The sequence below is a fragment of the Myotis lucifugus genome, unplaced genomic scaffold, assembly GCF_000147115.1.
Source record: "Myotis lucifugus unplaced genomic scaffold, Myoluc2.0 scaffold_138, whole genome shotgun sequence".
NCBI classification, from domain to species: domain Eukaryota; kingdom Metazoa; phylum Chordata; class Mammalia; order Chiroptera; family Vespertilionidae; genus Myotis; species Myotis lucifugus.
The window spans coordinates 3,355,152-3,372,126 of NW_005871186.1; the positions used below are offsets into that span (position 1 = coordinate 3,355,152).

Genomic DNA, 16,975 nt, shown 5'->3' on the forward strand with positions numbered 1-16,975 from the left:
GTGTATCCCTTACAATTCAGAGAACATGCAGATCTTTTTAAAGTTATTGTATCAAGTTTGTTTCCTTAGCTACCAAACACTCCATTCCCACTCCATTTTGCTAATGCTGGGCAAGACCTTGGTTAAGGATTTGGTCTAGGATATTTCCCAAGTAACAAGAAAATCCAGGAAAAGAAGGTTTTCTTTGAAGCAACAGGAAACAATGAGTCACAGAGGAATGTTTCCATTGTTGTTTGAGGTAATAAGGAAAAGAAAAGTCAACACTCATTCCACTCATTATAAGTGAAATTTCCTTTCCAACATAAAAAGAATTCCTGACTTTCATTAACAATTCCAAAGACGAACCTGATCCTTTTTGTGTCTTACAGCCTTCTCAGTAGCTTCAGGATTCCCTGCTTGATCTCCTTGGTTCTCACACCATAAACAATGGGGTTCAGAGCTGGGGGGATCAGGTGGTGCAGGATGTTGAGCAGGATGGGGACATCTGGGGGGATTCTCTTCCTGGCCAGGTTAGTGATGACCAGAACCAGCAGGACTGTGCTGAAGAACAGGATGAGGAAGAAGTGGGAACCGCACGTGCTCAGGGCCTTGGCCGCAGCACCCTCAGCCTTGAGCCTTAGCACAGCTCTCAGGATGAAGGAGTAGGAGAGAACAATAAGGATGAGGTCAGAGCCCAGTAAGGTCCAGCCTGCCACAAACTGGTAGAGCCGGTTGAAGGTGATGTCATCACAGGAGAGTTTGGACACAGACAGGTTAGTGCAGATGCAGTTCTTGATGATGTTCTCTGCACAATATCTGAGTCGGGAAGAAAGGATTGGAACAGGAAGAGAAAAGAGAGCATTCCGGGCCACAACAAATATGGCAGCCCTAGCCACAAATTGGTCAGTGATGATGGATGGGTACCGTAGTGGGTGGCAGATGGCCACATAGCGGTCATAGGCCATGACCATGAATGTGCAGGATTCCATGGTCAAGAAACTGTTCATGATGAACATCTGGAGGAAGCAGGCAAAGAAGCTGATGGACCTAAGTTCAAACCAGAAGATGGCCAGGACCTTGGGGATGACGGTGAGGCAGAGCACAACATCCAGTAGTGAGAGCAGGCTGAGCAGGTAGTACATGGGCTCATGCAGAGAGGCATCCAGCCGGATGGTGATCAAAAGAATACCATTGGCCCCCATGGCCAGGATGAAGAGGAGGCTGAGAGGCAGAGATAGCCAGTGCTGCCAACTCTGGTAGTTAGGGAAGCAGATGAGGAAAAATTCAAAGACTGGAGCAGTGGAGTAATTGCTGGGTGATGCCATGTAAAGGCTCCTGTACAAGCTAGAAATTCAGAGTCCCTGAAAATGAGAACAGAATATATCACAGTTGAAAGTATATATTCTAGATTCAGTAGAACTCCGTGTCCATTAAGAACTCAGTTTCTTAGCCTGTCCCAATGGAGTTTTTATTTATTTATTTTTCTTTCTGACAAATGTACCAATATTTATTTAACCAATCCCCTTGCTATACATTTAGTTTGTTTCTAGATTATCCCTGCTCCTATAGAGTTTGAAATCATCATCAATCATCACTGACATTTAACTGAACACTTGTCATGTGCTAGGCATTATGCAGAATGTTTATAATACAATCTTACTTTATACTTTTTAAAAACACTTAAGAATAATTAATACTGTTATACTAATTTCACAGAAAATGAAAGGGTATAGATAAAAGGGAACAAAGTCATTTGAACAAAATCAGGAGAGCCAGTAAATTGTGAAGAACCAGGGAATCTGACTCTAGTTTCCATGCTTCCAGCCACCACACAAGATTTACACTCAACCAGAATAATTCCTTCCTTCAGCGTAGAAGAGATAGCTATATGGGGAGCTCTGCCACCTGACTCCATACATTTGGACAGAACTCAACATCGGGATTCTGTATTTTCACTCATCAGAATATAATGGGTTAGAGGTAGAGCAGCCCTTGATCCCACCCAAAGGCAGTGATTTCTCTTAGCCTCAAAGAGGGTTTTGGTTTAAAGGCATAGAGTTTATCATTCTCTTACTGGATTACTTGCTGTTGTTTATCTTGTTTTGAAGGATCAAGAGTATCTTCTTTGGATCCTTTAGTCAGTACTGAAAGATACAGGAGGAGGTTCATCAAAGGCAGAATGGAAGCTAGTTAGTAGTGAGTAAGTGTAGGCATATAAACCTACACAGGGATTCATCTGCTCTATATGGTAAGCAAAACTGTCTATGATTCCTTAGGGCCAGGATCCAATTTTCCTAGCCTGGTCTGTGTAATCTGTGTTCTATAAACTCATCAGCTTGATTCCAGGTGTCTATTTAGTTGGGTACTGTCTTATTTTCCTTACTGCTAAACAGAGAGCAGGTGACCAAGGGTGACCAAGTGCTAGAAAGGGTAATAGTAATGGCTGTCACATCAAAGAATCAGGAAAAAGCCCAGGATTTATGGCAGGTGGAGAGGAAGCCCAGGAGGCATATAATCAGTATAGTTGGGATTACTGATCCTGCTCACCCATCTCATCTGACAGTCTTCTCCAGGACATCAAGTGTGTCTGAGAAAGTACCAGACTTCAGCTGCCAGAGAAGGTAAGACTCAAGGCCTTTCATTCTTTCATTTTTAACATCCCATACCCCATACTCTCCAAAACAGTACACACACACACACACACACACACACACACACACACTTTCTACCCATTGTGGGGCTTTAAGAAACCAAGGATTCTAAGGTTAAAGCTGGGGTAAGGACAAGTATATATCAGTTCTGTCCTGTAGTTTCATGTGTGATTAGGAAAATGACCCTCATTGAGAATCAAAGAAATAATAATAAAAAACATACCTGCTTTCCTGAAAACATACCTTCCTTTCCGATAATCTCAAGTTCAGGACCAGAGAGTGACTTGATCTATTTGAACAAGTGAGAAAATAGTCAGTGCCTTCCCTGTACCTGGTCTTAATGTTAGGCATACTAATATGCATCATGGATTTAGCAAATATCTTCTGAGAACTTAATAGAGAAAATTTTTAAAAAGCACTTATAATGCAGTATAAATGTTGGTCTACTAAAGATGATATTACAGTAGGAAAGGGACATACATACAGATAAATGAAGCAATGTGCTGTGGTTAGAAAGTTGGCTTCAGCCCGGCCAGTGTGGCTCAGTGATTATCAACCTATGAACCAGGAGGTTGCAGTTCAATTCCCCGTCAGGGCATATACTCAGGTTGTGGGCTCAGGGTTGTGGGCTCGATCCCCAGTGGGGGATGTGAAGGAGGCAGCCAACCAATGATTCTCTCTCATCACTGATGTTTCTATCTTTCTCCCCCTCTCCCTTTTCCTCTGAAATCAATAAAAATATTTTTAAGTTGGCCTCAGATAAATTCAAATCTTACTCTTAAACTTATTCTATGACCCTGATATCTATTTAAACTCCATGGTACCTAGTTTCCTCATTTATGAAACAAATAAATAATATTTAAGTTTAAGGTGTTGTGTGGACCTAGTTTCCTCATTTATGAAACAAATAAATAATATTTAAGTTTAAGGTGTTGTGTGGAAGGAAAGGGGCTATCAGTTCCTGAGGTCCTCTTTGGCTTAGAGACATAGCAAGCTGGGAACATGAGTGAAGAAAAGAAAAAAAGAGACATTTACCTGAGGGAAAGAACTATCCTTATGGGCAATGGTAAGAGAAGAAAGCCCTGCCTGGGCGGATGTTCGGTAATGATTAGTTATGAGGTGTAGGTGCTGATAGATCCTAGTTCTTTGAGAAAAGGAGGTAGGAGAGCAGAGTGTCCGGAGACAATGATCAAAGGTATGCAGTAGTACATTCAACCATGCGAGGTCTGTAGCAGTAGATATCTTGTACACTGCAAGGAAGCACAGAATATTTGAAACAGAGAGTGATGTGCTATAGACGGGACAAAGGGGAAACACACAGAAGGTAGGGACTCTCTTTTTGGTGAGTTCTGAACAGTTCAAAAGAGAAGTGATTACAATCTTAACAAAACCCATGCAAGTGAAGAAGAAAGATTGTATTTGAGGGTGGGAGGACTACAGAATTTAGTGTAAATAACAATTAAGGGGTCAGAGAGAGACTGGAGTCAAAAATGCGACTGAGGATCTCTAAAACATATTTAAAGGATCTTTAAAAGAGGATCTTTTAACTGATACAGGGAAGAAATGCATTTTCAGACCTATAGCACAGACATATTCTCTCAGGCAGTTATATACTTTCAGCTCTGTTTTGTAGTTTCTTTTAAATTCCTTAAGAGGTGAACCATTTTTCCTTTCTGACTGTATACTCTTCAGTAAAACTGAGCCTCTTAATCTGAGAAATAGGGAATTGTTGGCTCTCTGGGCATTGTTTTGATCTCTAATATTCAATGCTATTAGTTTGCATTCACGGGCTGATATTCACAAAGAAGTTGTTGTAATGGTTCCTTGTTCTAAGCACTCATGAGCAAAACGTAGTCTCTCACTGTAAAATATCGACAGTCTGGGAAGGTCAGACAAGTACTGAGGTAGCTAAAATTACAGCAGAAGATTCAAGCCCAGCTATGATTGCCTAGAAAAGGAGTGATCACCTTGGCTGATCACCTTGAGTCAGAAAGAAGATGATGGCCCAATCAGACACAGAGGCTTGACCTCCCAGCCATGATGTGCGTGGCAGTCTTCGATCTACAGAAGTTTTGGACACACAACTCTTTATTATCACAGAATGACTCAGCCTCAGCTCTAAATGAAATAACAGCTTTAGGTCACCCTTGCACCAACATCTACTAGTAAGTATCTTGGCAGTTTGGGCATCTGCACCCTATTAAAAGAGTTCTACCTTCTATATATACCAGGCTCCCAAATTCCCCTTCTTTCTCACAGTTTTCCTGGACTTAACCTAAGACTCACCGTCTTCAGAAGCCTGCACAATTGCTGTTTCTGTCTGTTAGAAAAAGCACCGAAACCAGCTCCTCCATGGACTCTAGAAGCTGTTTTTATGGGCCCTGGCTCCACTATGCCTCTACCCTCTCCATTACTCCCAGGACATGTGCTCTTGTTAGGAACCTGTACCCTAATCTCTGGTCTATTTCTCAAGGGAGTACACTACAAAAAGCTTAATTCAGCATTGTGAATTGAGGGAGGGAGGGGAGATCAAAAGCTCTTGGGGAGTCTAAATAAAGAAAAAGAAACTCTGGGTGAAGAAGGGGGGAAATTGAGTGATGAGGTTCCTCGGGAAAAAATTCTATGTGGGTAAGAACTGGAATAACCTATCCTCAGCCCTGTAGCTCTGTAGAGGGAGATGATAGAGGAACATCCCCAGCAATCAAAGGAGCATACTTCTCAAAGGACAATGAGGTGGGCAGGGAGCACTTTCCCTCTGAGCCCTTCTCCTGCAATGGGAACATTAGTCTGGACCCACGCAAATCCGTGGGAATGACCTCGCTTATCATATGGTCTCATGTCTAAATTCCTTTTTGTCTAACGTCTGTTTCCTAAGTATAGTTGTAGAAAGTGCAGCTGTTAACCATACTCACCTTCCACAGAGCATCACTTAGCATTGATTCCTTGGGAAAACAGTGGGATTGTCACCAGCACAGCCACCACTCTGACCTGATGCACAATAGGACCTGGAAAATAGCCTCTCCAGTGAGGTTCTCCAGATGCATCTTAGAACAGGGATACTCAGTCCAAATGTAGGCTCTTTGGGGCTTTGAGCACAGGAATCCTGGAGAGAGGAGAGTAAGTGGACTCAGGTTCTAGGTCTTACACTTTCCTACCTACACTTTCCCATCCCCTCCATGCATTAACTCCTCTCCTGCTCTACCTCTACCTTAGAACCTGGAGGTTCTGAGTGCAACAGCAAGGACCTTGGCAGCATCAAATAAAGCTGATCAATGAAGAAAATGATTACATGAGTCAATCATCATCCAATGAAAGTATGTTGCCAGAGCGTGCAGTTTATACTGGGCAAAATATCCTGATCCTCAAGGTTACTTATAAATAAACAATCCCTCTCCACTCTCAAATCACAGGGATGTGGCAAAGAGACAACTTGAGGCTTAAGTGAAATGACATATAATAAAACTAATTTTGCCATAGGCTAATTGATATAAACAAAGAGATAAGTTTCTACGGCATATTTCTGGTCACAAAAATATCACCAAACTTTAAATAAAGACCCCAAACACTTATTATATTGAACACTGAAATAAATGTGAGCTATGCATATATTTTTTTAAAAATTAATAGAAATAAGTAAGATCATTCTTTTCCAACCCACTATTTCAGTTCATGGTGGGGAGTGGCTGGAACCTATCCCAGCAGATCAGATTACAGGGTGGAAGCCACCCTTGACAGGACACCCTTCCATCAAGGGCACACTCACACATACGCACACTCACTCAGGTGGCACAGTTTATCCACATCAACTCGTCTAGCATGCACATCGTGAAAATGGGGGAGGAAGCTGGAGTACCTGGAGAAAACCCAGGCAGACGTGGGGAGAGCACGCGAAATCCACGCTCGCAGTGGTCCAGGCCACAGTAAATTTTTTTCCTCATCATTATAATGAAACAATGTTGAATAAAATGATATTATTTGAGGACCTCTGTATATGTCATATATAACATATAAGTAATATGTACTAGTAAATGTATACATATACATGTATTATGTATGTGTATATATATCTCCACAGCTTTCTTGCATCTATTGTTGCTGTTGAGAATATGCTGTCAGTAAAATTGCTGTTCCTTTGTAAATTATGTATCACCTCTTTGAGTCTTTTTAGAACATTTTGTCTTTGGGGTTTTAGAATGTTAGCAAATGTGCATAGATTTTTCAACATTATTCTGTTTATGATTAATGAAGCTTCTTGAGTCTGAATATAATTTAGCCATTGTTTGAATAGTCCTCTTCCCCTATTTTCTATATTCCAATTAAGAGTATATTGGGCCTTTTTAGTCAATTATCTTTTCACTTCTGTTTCACATTCCATTCTCTTTCAAATTGCACTGCTTTTAGATTAAGCTCTTCAACTTTTGCTCCATTTGACCTATTCTCAACTTAGCTGTGTCAATCTTTTGTAATATGTTATTCTTTTATTTATGTCAGTTTCTTGTAACTTAGAAACCATTGCCTAATCCAAAGTCATGAAGATTTACCCCCATGTTTTCTCCTAAGAGTTTTATAGTTTTAACTCTTACATTTAGGTTTACATAGATCTTAAATTAATTTTTGTATATAGTGTGATTTCATTTATTTCTTATAGTAACATTTTATAGACTTAAACTGATTTTTTCTATTTTTTCTAATTTTGCTGATAGAGTTCCTAGTTCAAGAGCACCCTTTCCTGTCATCATGAAGATCAGTTTATTTGAAGAATAATAACATTGCTGGGAGAGCAGGGAGAGGTTGCCCTGTCTGTGATCTTCTTTTATTTCTTTAGGATCTTGAGCCTCCCCACTTTGTTCCTCTTTTCTTTTTATTACCACATCTCTAAAGAGGCACCTTTTGCCTTCAGTTATCTTCTATTTCCCCAGAAGCAATGCCTTTCTGAGGCTGTCACCTCTGGGCCTACTCATTTTGAATCCACTTTCTTGTAGCCAGTGTTGTTTCAATGACATCCTTGACCTTTGTTTGACATTTTAGAATTTCATGTAGATTTTTTATTTGTGGAGAGTTTATTTGTGCTATGTATATTTCTTCCACACCCTCTCCTCTCTTCCACTTAACGTTGTAAACTGCCCTTTACCTACACTCTGAGCCTACAGTTAGTGACAGCTGTAATTCTTTTTCTCTTCTTAAAACAATTCGAAATTGTGCCAGTCTGTTTTCTATTAATGTTAAAGGGGTGGACCAATGTGGTTTTATTTACACTCGGGAGGATGTATGGTGAGACTCAGAATCAGGCAGCCATCATTTTCCCAGGGCCAATGAGAATATATGCACAGACACATTATATGCACAGACACATTTACATATGTATGTGTATGTATATGTATATGTATATGTATATGTATATGTATATGTATATGTATATGTTTGCAACCTCAGGACATCTCCGGGTGAAATCTGAAACTGGTCCCATATATGGAGGGCAAGGAGAGAATAAAGAAAGAGACAGACCACTGCAGATTTTAGGTGGCAGGTTTAATGAGCAAGGGAATTTACATACAAAGCTTGTCTTGGGTGGTCGCTATGTAAGTAGATCTCCTGCTAGAATCTTAAAATGTTCACATAGCCCTAGCTGGTTTGGCTCAGTGGATACATATTATTTTTTAAAATATATTTTAAGAAAGCAGATACTATTTTTAAAAATATGTTTTTATTATTTTCAGAGAGGAATGAAGAGGGAGAGAGATAGAAACATCAATGATGAGAGACAGTCATTGATCGGCTGCCTCCTGCATGCCCCACATGGGGGACTGAGCCCGCAACGCAGGCAGGTGCCCTGACCAGGAATCAAACCTTGACCTCCTGGTTTATAGGTTGACGCTCAACCACTGAGACATGGCATCCAGGCAACAGATACTATTTTTTTAAGTGCTTATATAGAGTCCCTCAACAACATTTTACTCTCTTAAGACTGTGTCCTTGAAACAGCCCTTAGTGTGTGAATGGTAGGCAGAAGTACATTTCACCTCCCAAGAACAGGGGAGTGGATGAGAAGTCTCTGGTTACCCAGGTCAAGCTTGCTGGTCAACCTGTGATCACGTTCTGTTGATGATCCTCTACAGTACATATATGCGCACTTGTAGTTGTTACTGTGATTTTGCACTTTGGCTATTATGTTCTTAACTGGTTTTATTGTCATAAGATATGTCTGGGTTTTTAGTTGACAACACTGAAGATCTGGTTAATAGCAATTTTTTCAGACTATTCTGTCAATATTTCAAGAAGAATATTGTATTACTTACAAATAGTGATTAATTTTAATTTTTTATATATGTTTCCTTCATTTACTAGTTGAATTTTATTATATCAAGTTGATATTATAATACTTTAGTAAATAATTTCAAGAAGCTTATTAGAATAAAACAACTTATTTCTGATTTTAATAGCAATTATATACTTAAAAAGGAAGAATTATTCTTCCATGTTAATAAACTGGCTTTTAATTTTTGTTCTATACATTTTTTTAAATAATTCATTTTTTTAACTTTTTCACTATAGCCTCAAAATTTATGGAGTTTGTTATGTAATATTTATACATTAATTTATTGCATAACCTATTATTGATCTAATGGATTTAATTTCCATATTTTCTTATATTAAAACATTATTTTTCTCTGTAATTATTCAATATAGGTTTAGAACTTGGAATGTAAAACTAGAGAGATTAAATTGCTACATGATATTAATGAAAAAAATTATCATGTTGAAGTCACAATTTTCTCATCTTAAATATGGAGATATTAAATCTTCTGACAGAGGGTTGTTGAAAGGATAAACTCACTTTTACTTTTTCATTGAACAAATATTTGACCTTTTTGTACAAAACACTATACTAAATGTTAGAAATAATGTACATCAAAGAATGGTTTCTCCTGCCTTAGAGACGGAAACCAAAACTGAGCATAAAGTTAGCCACGGATTACACTAGCAAGAGTAATAATGTCATTGTTGAATCCTTAATATGTCATATTATTCCACTTATTACCTAATATTTTATTTTATTTTCATAACTAGAGGCCTGGTGCATGAAATTTGTGCACAGGGAGGGGGGTCTCCTCAGCCCAGCCTGCACCCTCTCCAATCCAGGACTCCTTGGGTAATGTCCGACTACCGGTTTAGGCCCGATCCAGGAGATTGGGCCTAAACTGGCAGTCGGGCATTCCTCTCACAATCCTGGACTGCTGGCTCCTAATCGCTCACCTGCCTGCCTGCCTGATCATCCCTAACTGCCCCCCCCCGACAACCTGGTTGCCCCCAACTGCCCCCCCCCCCGCAGGCCTAGTCACCCTCACTGCCCCCCATGCCAGCCTAATCGCCCCCAACTAGCCCCCCCCCCCCAGTGGCCTGGTTGCCCCCAACTGCACCTCCCCCTCTAGTTGCCCCTAACTGCCCCCCCTGCTGGCCTGGTCGCCCTCAACTGTTCCCCCTGCCAGCCTTGTTGCCCCTCATGGCTCCGGTGGGCCTGGTCACCACACACAGCCTGCTGTTCAGTCGTTTGGTCATCCCTCACTAACGCCCCCTGCCGGCCTGGTCGTAGGCAGCCATCTTGTGAGGGTGTGAGGGTTAATTTGCGTATTACCTCTATTATATAGGATGAACTAAGGGAATACATATTATAGTCAACAAAATGAACAATTTGTAATAAGGAATAAAAAAATGTTATAGCTGGAAATGTGCCCCCAAAAAGATATGTTAAAGTCCTAATCCCAGATAACTATGAATGCAATCTTGTTTAGAAGTATGGGTCTTGTAGATATAATCAAGTTAAGAGCTACCAGTTAGCAAAAAGATTAATGAGCTTCATTTCAACCACACCCTGTTTGTATATCCCAAGTTTAAAATGTGTGTTTGGGAAGATGATTATCAGACTCTATTTTTGGCAAGTCCTGGCCTTTGTTTTTTATCTCCTCATGCCTGGAAGTTGCCAAATTTTTGCTCCATTTCATACTGATTTCTTCATAATTGGCAAAGTCCTCAGAACAGAAGTAGCTTTAAATCCTGAGTTTATCTGTCAGGATAACCTTCTCTAGTTTTGACTTTCATTCTTAACTCTTCTGTGTTTTTAAAAGTATGTTTCTATTTTATAAGTTCAAGCAAATTTTTAGTGACAATTTAGCTGGGTAGATGTTTGAATATTGACAAGTATTTTATGGATATATAAATAGAGTAATACATATATGTGTTTTACATATAATTTTATGTCATATATATGTACTTCTACAGTTTTTTGACATATATTTTTGCTGTTGAGAATATACTGTCAGTTAACTTGTCTCCTGGAGTTCCTAATTGGTGACCTTTAAATGTGTACCTGAATTCATCAGTTTTCTTCTCATAAACACTGATGTGTTTTTCCCACCATTCTAATACTTATGTTTTGTATTCTCATCCTGAACAAAACAGCCCAATGAACAGAAGTTTTTAAGTTTTCCTTTGATTATAAAATAATACATCAACATGCTAGCATTCAAATTATATATTATCATTTGAAGTCCAGCAAAATGTCACCCATCAGAAATAACTGGTATAAACTATCTGTTATGTATTTTTCATCTGTTTTTCTACATGTATATCAATATTGGGATTGTGTAATTGTAGCAGTCTATTGCCTCAATGGAGCTATGTATATGAGTAAATTATATGATCCCATATCATTTAACTTCTATGCATTTGTCTGTTATAAACTCTTTATAATGTCCCAGACCTTTATGCTAAGTAGCTCCATTTTATTTTTTTAATCTTTATTGTTAAAAGTATTACATATGCCTCCTTTCCCCCCCCCCCAATTAACCCTTTTCTAGCGCACCTCCATCCCCCACCCCAAGCCTTCACCATCCTATTGTCTGTATCCATGGCTTATGAATATATACATACAAGTTCTTTTTTAAAATATATTTTTATTGATTTTAGAGAGGAAGGGAGAGGGAGAGATAGAAACATCAATGATGAAAGAGAATCATTGATCAGCTGCCTCCTGCACACCCCCTACTGGGGATCAAGCCTGAACCAGGAACAGAACTGTGACCTCCTGGTTTGTAAGTCAACACTCAACCACTGATCCACGCCGCCGGGGGAACAGAAACAATGATTGATCCTAATAGTTTACAACCAGAAGTAGGCTCCAAATCTAGCGTCTGCAAATGAAGTCGTGTGCTCCAATGCCTGCTTCACTTGATGTCAATTGAGGACACTGAAGAAGGTACAATCCCTCAAAGTCAGAACAAGGGAAGAGAGAAGACAATGGCCAGGAGAGTTCCTCCGGAGAACATAACCAGTGTCTAATCCGGGAACTTACCTGACTACCATGAGGTAAAACTGTTGCTATGCCTGCCCCCAAAGTATTCCAACATTCCCATTGGCAAATTATTCCTAAATGAATTCAATGCTTCACTTCCAACTGGGAATCTTTATGGCTGGTCCCCAGTGTCTGCTCCACCTTAAATATGTAGTGGGAGGGAGAAGATGACTTGTCTAATAGGAATCACATCCGGAGCCCATGGAGAAGACCGCACCCCCGGAGGTCTTGGGCTTTGTGCTACACACGGGGACTAGATGAGAATTTGTATAGTCTGATTTGGGATGCAGTAACATATATTTTACATGCAAGAGTCTCTGAGATTATGTTTCCTAAGAAATGAATATTCAGTGACCTAGTGTCTCCTTTGGGCGGTTGGATCTATGGGAGGGGTCTGGCAAATGGAATGATAGAGAGAATGATGTAAATATCTGTAGATTGAGCCCTTAAAACCTTCTACATGTTCCCTCCCTTTGCTTGTATGACATCCAGGTTCAGAAGCACCATTAGACATGGAGGTCCACGTATGGAAGAAGCACAAGTCCCTAAATATTGACATGAAGCAAAGCCCCCATGCATTGGAATGGGGTATGGATGAGAAGTAAACTTTTACTGTGTTAACTTACTGTGATATCTTTGTTGTAGCAACTAACTTTATTTGCAGTGTCTAATTCAATATATGGGAGGGCTTTTGTGTGCAATGCCTTTGCTACTATAATCTGTAATATGTAAAACTTCAGAAAACTACAAAGCTATCCTGCTGAAGTCTAAAAATGTAGCTCACTCCCTAAACAATGTAATTAGGAAAATGGATTTAGGTAGCAAACATGCCTAATTTCTCATTCTAGCTTCTAGTCCCTATTAGTTTGAATGACCATTAGTAATTTATCTTTTTTGCTGAGTTGCCTAATCTGCATAATTGGGAATAACGATCCTTCATGGGCTATTTTGTCCATAATCTCCCTGCAAGTAATTTACCTCTTGGTAATTATCTATGCTAATCATTACTATGTTCATATATAAAATACTCAATAACTTATTTTTTGGTTGAGCGGGTTTTTAAAAAGTCATTACTATATATATTCTGTAGCCAAATACAGCTAATACAACATCTTATTAAATACCAATATGCATTCTACCTTTTTGAATACTTGACTCATATCATTGATGATATTGACTCTTAAATGTCACTGGAGAAAAGAAAACCAGAGTATGAATTGTTATGTCTTTTATTTTTGAAATTGATCATTCAAATATCCCTGTGCCTTAGGTTCAGGAAGTACAGTATGTTCTTCTTGAAGCTACCCGCTACCCTCCCCCTAAGTGTTGGAGATCTCAGGAGTTTTCTCAGCCCAGAATTGTCAGTCCCTTTCAAACACCAAGCGGAGGTTGAGAAGGGAATTCACTCCAGTGTTGCTATTTCCATTGATGGCCACAAGGGGGCACTGTTGATTTCCCCACAATGAAGCTTTTATTTAATCCTGGCAGTAAAGCCAGTATGTTTAGACTCCGTGGCCGCACAGACTTGCTGTCCCACATTGAGCATCTAATACTATATGCTTAGAATATATCCCAAAGCTCAATAGAGCTTCAGGATCACTATGTACTAAGAGGCTCCCCTGGTTTTATTTCATAATACAGAGAAAACATAGTTTTGTTTGCTCAACAATATTTAGGTCTTTGTTTTGAGCAATGGTCGCCAACACAGACTCTCTTTTTCCTCCAGATATTTAATTCCAGGGGACTTGTTGCTCTCTCTTGTCAGTAGGTCTTGATTTAAATCTGCTCTTTTCCTGAATAGCAGCATACAGTGGTTTCAAATATTCTTTCTCAAAAGGCTCTGTGTTCGTTACAAATTTCTCATGCAAATGTGACTGGCCTGCAAACCAGCCAGTGAGGTGAGTGGCTATTGGCAAGCCACTCCCTTCCCCTTCCTCATGTTCTTAATACACCTCCTTCCAGTACAATTGGACCATAGTCAGCTTATATTAGCAAAGTGACTCTTCACAGATTTTCTCAGTTAAGCTGACAAAACAACTGTACCTCCTCAATTTATTTTTTTCTTTCAATTTTATTGAGATGTAACTGATATACAGCCCCTTATAAGTTTAAAGTGTACAGCATAATGATTTTACTTACATTTGTTGTGAAATGATTAACACAATTATGTAGTTTAGTTAATAAACAACATCTCATACAAATACAAAAAAAGAGCCTTTTTCCCCTTGTAATAAGAACTTTTAGGATTTACTCAGCTTTCCAATATACCATACGCAGTGCTAACTATAGTTATCATGTTATAAATTACATCCCCAATACTTATAACTGGACATTTATTCCTTTTATACCCCACCAATTTAAAGTGCCTGAAGTTTATGTTAGTTCAGTGTATCCACTCGGGACAGTGTTCAAAGATTTCTACGGAGTTCATTTTTAATGCGATGGGAACTTTAAGCAGAGTTCTGTTTGCCCTTCCATATCTGGTTTCTTGAGTAATCCTGTTTCCCCATCACCTTTACCTGGTATGGATTCACCCCAAAACCTGCCTTAGGACCATTGTGACCACTTTCTTGACCATTCTGTGAGAAACAATGGTCTTAACTTCTCCCCCTTAGAACCAGAGCAGAGAGCCAACCTTAGGGATGTGGCTTGTCCATTCCTTTTATTTATGGCTCTACTACTATGAAACTACAGACCCATTGAAAACACTATTTGTCAAGCCTTCACTTAACCACTTCAATATGGTAAGTAAGAGAGTGTTTACTGAGCCCCTCAATGGGCCACAACTGTACTAGTTACTATGATGAATGATAACTGGTGTGCTAGTCTCTGTATATTTTACCAATCCCTGCAACAAGTTGGTAGTTTCTATTCCTGTGTATACCAGTTTGAGTAAACTTCTCATAATTATGTTGGCTATTTGAATTAATGTAGAGAAGCCAGATTCAGGAATTGGGATCAAAAATTAGAATCTATATTTTGATTAACTAACAAATTGCTCTTTGAGTCCCTTCTGGGTTTGCACCAGGGTGAAAACATAGCAGAGTTAGAGGAAGCACTCCTAGAAAGACCAACAGAGGGGACCAAATGTGTGAAAATATTACCTGACCACATGTATCATATTTTTATGAATTCTATCCTCTCTGCTGGATTTTAAAAACAAAACAAAACTCATAATCATCCACAGAAGGCTCTTTTGAAAATTAAAGATTATCATGCACAAACACTGATAGTTTACTAGTGCTCAAACACTTGAGCTTTTATTTTATTATGATTACTGTCCTTATTATCAATATATAAGGATACTGAGATTATTAGTATCATTTTGAGCAATCGGTGTTAAAATTGGCCATTCTGTCCTGGGAGGGACAATAGGAAGATGGTGATGGATAAAACTCTTCTAGCAGCCAGGAAATGTAGAGAAGCCCTAGTAGAGAATTCTCTTCTTTATATCAATGACAAGTATCAAGTCACACTTGTGGCTCTGGCTTGAGAAAATAAGAGCCAAGTCTGAGAACATAAGAGTATTAAAAGCCCCTTCTTGTAGACCAATGGGTGTCGTTTTCTTTCCTGCTGTTATTGAGTATGCCTTTGGAGAACCTGGAGCCCACACGAGCAGTGAGTTGCAGTTACTCTATCTAATTGCTAGTGTGGGGCAGTCAATCTCTATTCCTGCTGCCAACTTCATGCAAAATTTTTTCATAGTTATGAAAGTTGCCCCTGTGACATTATGTCTTGTCTCTTTGCCTACCTGCAACAGAGGACTTGATTCTGTCTCCAGTTCCCTGGAATGCATTGTGCACTGCAGGGCGCTGTTACAGATGTCACTCATGTCTTTCAAAGCTTTCAGACTCAACCATGAGGAACCATACAGTCATTAACTCCCATCTCTCAGCCTTAAAGCCTCCCATTCACAGTCTGCTTTGTGAGGCCCAGGCTGGTCTTAGCCCCAGCTCTAACGGTACCTCCTCAGAGTTCCTGTGACATCAGTACCAGTGGAGCCAGAGCCCATCCTCAGAGTGATGAGACCTATCCGTTCAGTGGGTTCTATGTTTTAATGACCCAACCTCTTCCTAAGTGTAAGGTTCTTCCTGCAGGTACTATCTCCATGTTACGCCATCCTCTTTTTTCCTGTTTCAATTCTCCAATAGACATTTAACCAATTGCTTACATTAAATTTTCTAAAAACAATGGGTGTGATATCTTCTCTCCTGACTTGCCCACTGTTATCCAGAAACCTGATAGTGTGCCATGCCTTCCCACCTTTAGCTAGAGTGCTTGGGCAGAGTCAAGAGATCAAATGAGACTAGATTTTCAGTTCACTCCATGGGTAACTCAAGCACATAGGGAAAGTGGCCAACTCACTGTTCTGGTCCGTTTCTCCATTTTCCACCCCATTGGTATCCTCTCTCTCCACCTGTATCCTCAAGGTAATAAGGTTGTGGAGGATAAAATAGAAAGCCGGTATTGTGTTATACCATTGTGAACACTCTTCTCCTGTGGTCCTGCAGATGGTTTGTTGGGCAGGACTCTGTCTTCTCTAAGAACACCCTGGCTCTCAAGGAAGTAAGTATAGGCAGGAAATACATATGGACAGCCAGAAGGACAATCACAGGCCAAAGGAGAGTAGGGTGGAAGACTGGTCTCCAGCTTCAATTGCACTTGATGAAGCATTTCTGTAGAAAGAGCTTAGACTCTATAGCCTGGATTTTGATATCTACTCTATACCTCTCCAGGTATGTGATCTTTGCTAGTTACCTCTCTTAAAAGCATTTTTTACTTTGTTAAATGTAAGTAATGATGCATTCAGGGATGTTGTGAAGATGAAATTACTTAAATATGATTGCCTAGGCTCAAAGCAGTTACTCAAGAAACATGTGTTTCTCCCTCTTGCCTAACTTCACCTGAACCAGACAAAGAAAATAAAGAAAGGTGTCTGGATAGATTATGAAGTAAGCCTCCATGTGCATAATAAATTCTCACTCACAGGCATTTC

General features: G+C 39.6%; 1 protein-coding gene across 1 annotated transcript; it reads right to left on the reverse strand.

Annotated features, from left to right (window-relative positions):
- Positions 1 to 362: 362 nt before the first annotated feature.
- LOC102440825 (olfactory receptor 56A4-like) lies at positions 363 to 1,325 on the reverse strand. The gene has a single exon (XM_006094570.1). It carries the CDS (start codon positions 1,302 to 1,304, stop codon positions 363 to 365), a length of 942 nt encoding a protein of 313 aa, XP_006094632.1. The 5' UTR covers positions 1,305 to 1,325.
- Positions 1,326 to 16,975: the final 15,650 nt, after the last annotated feature.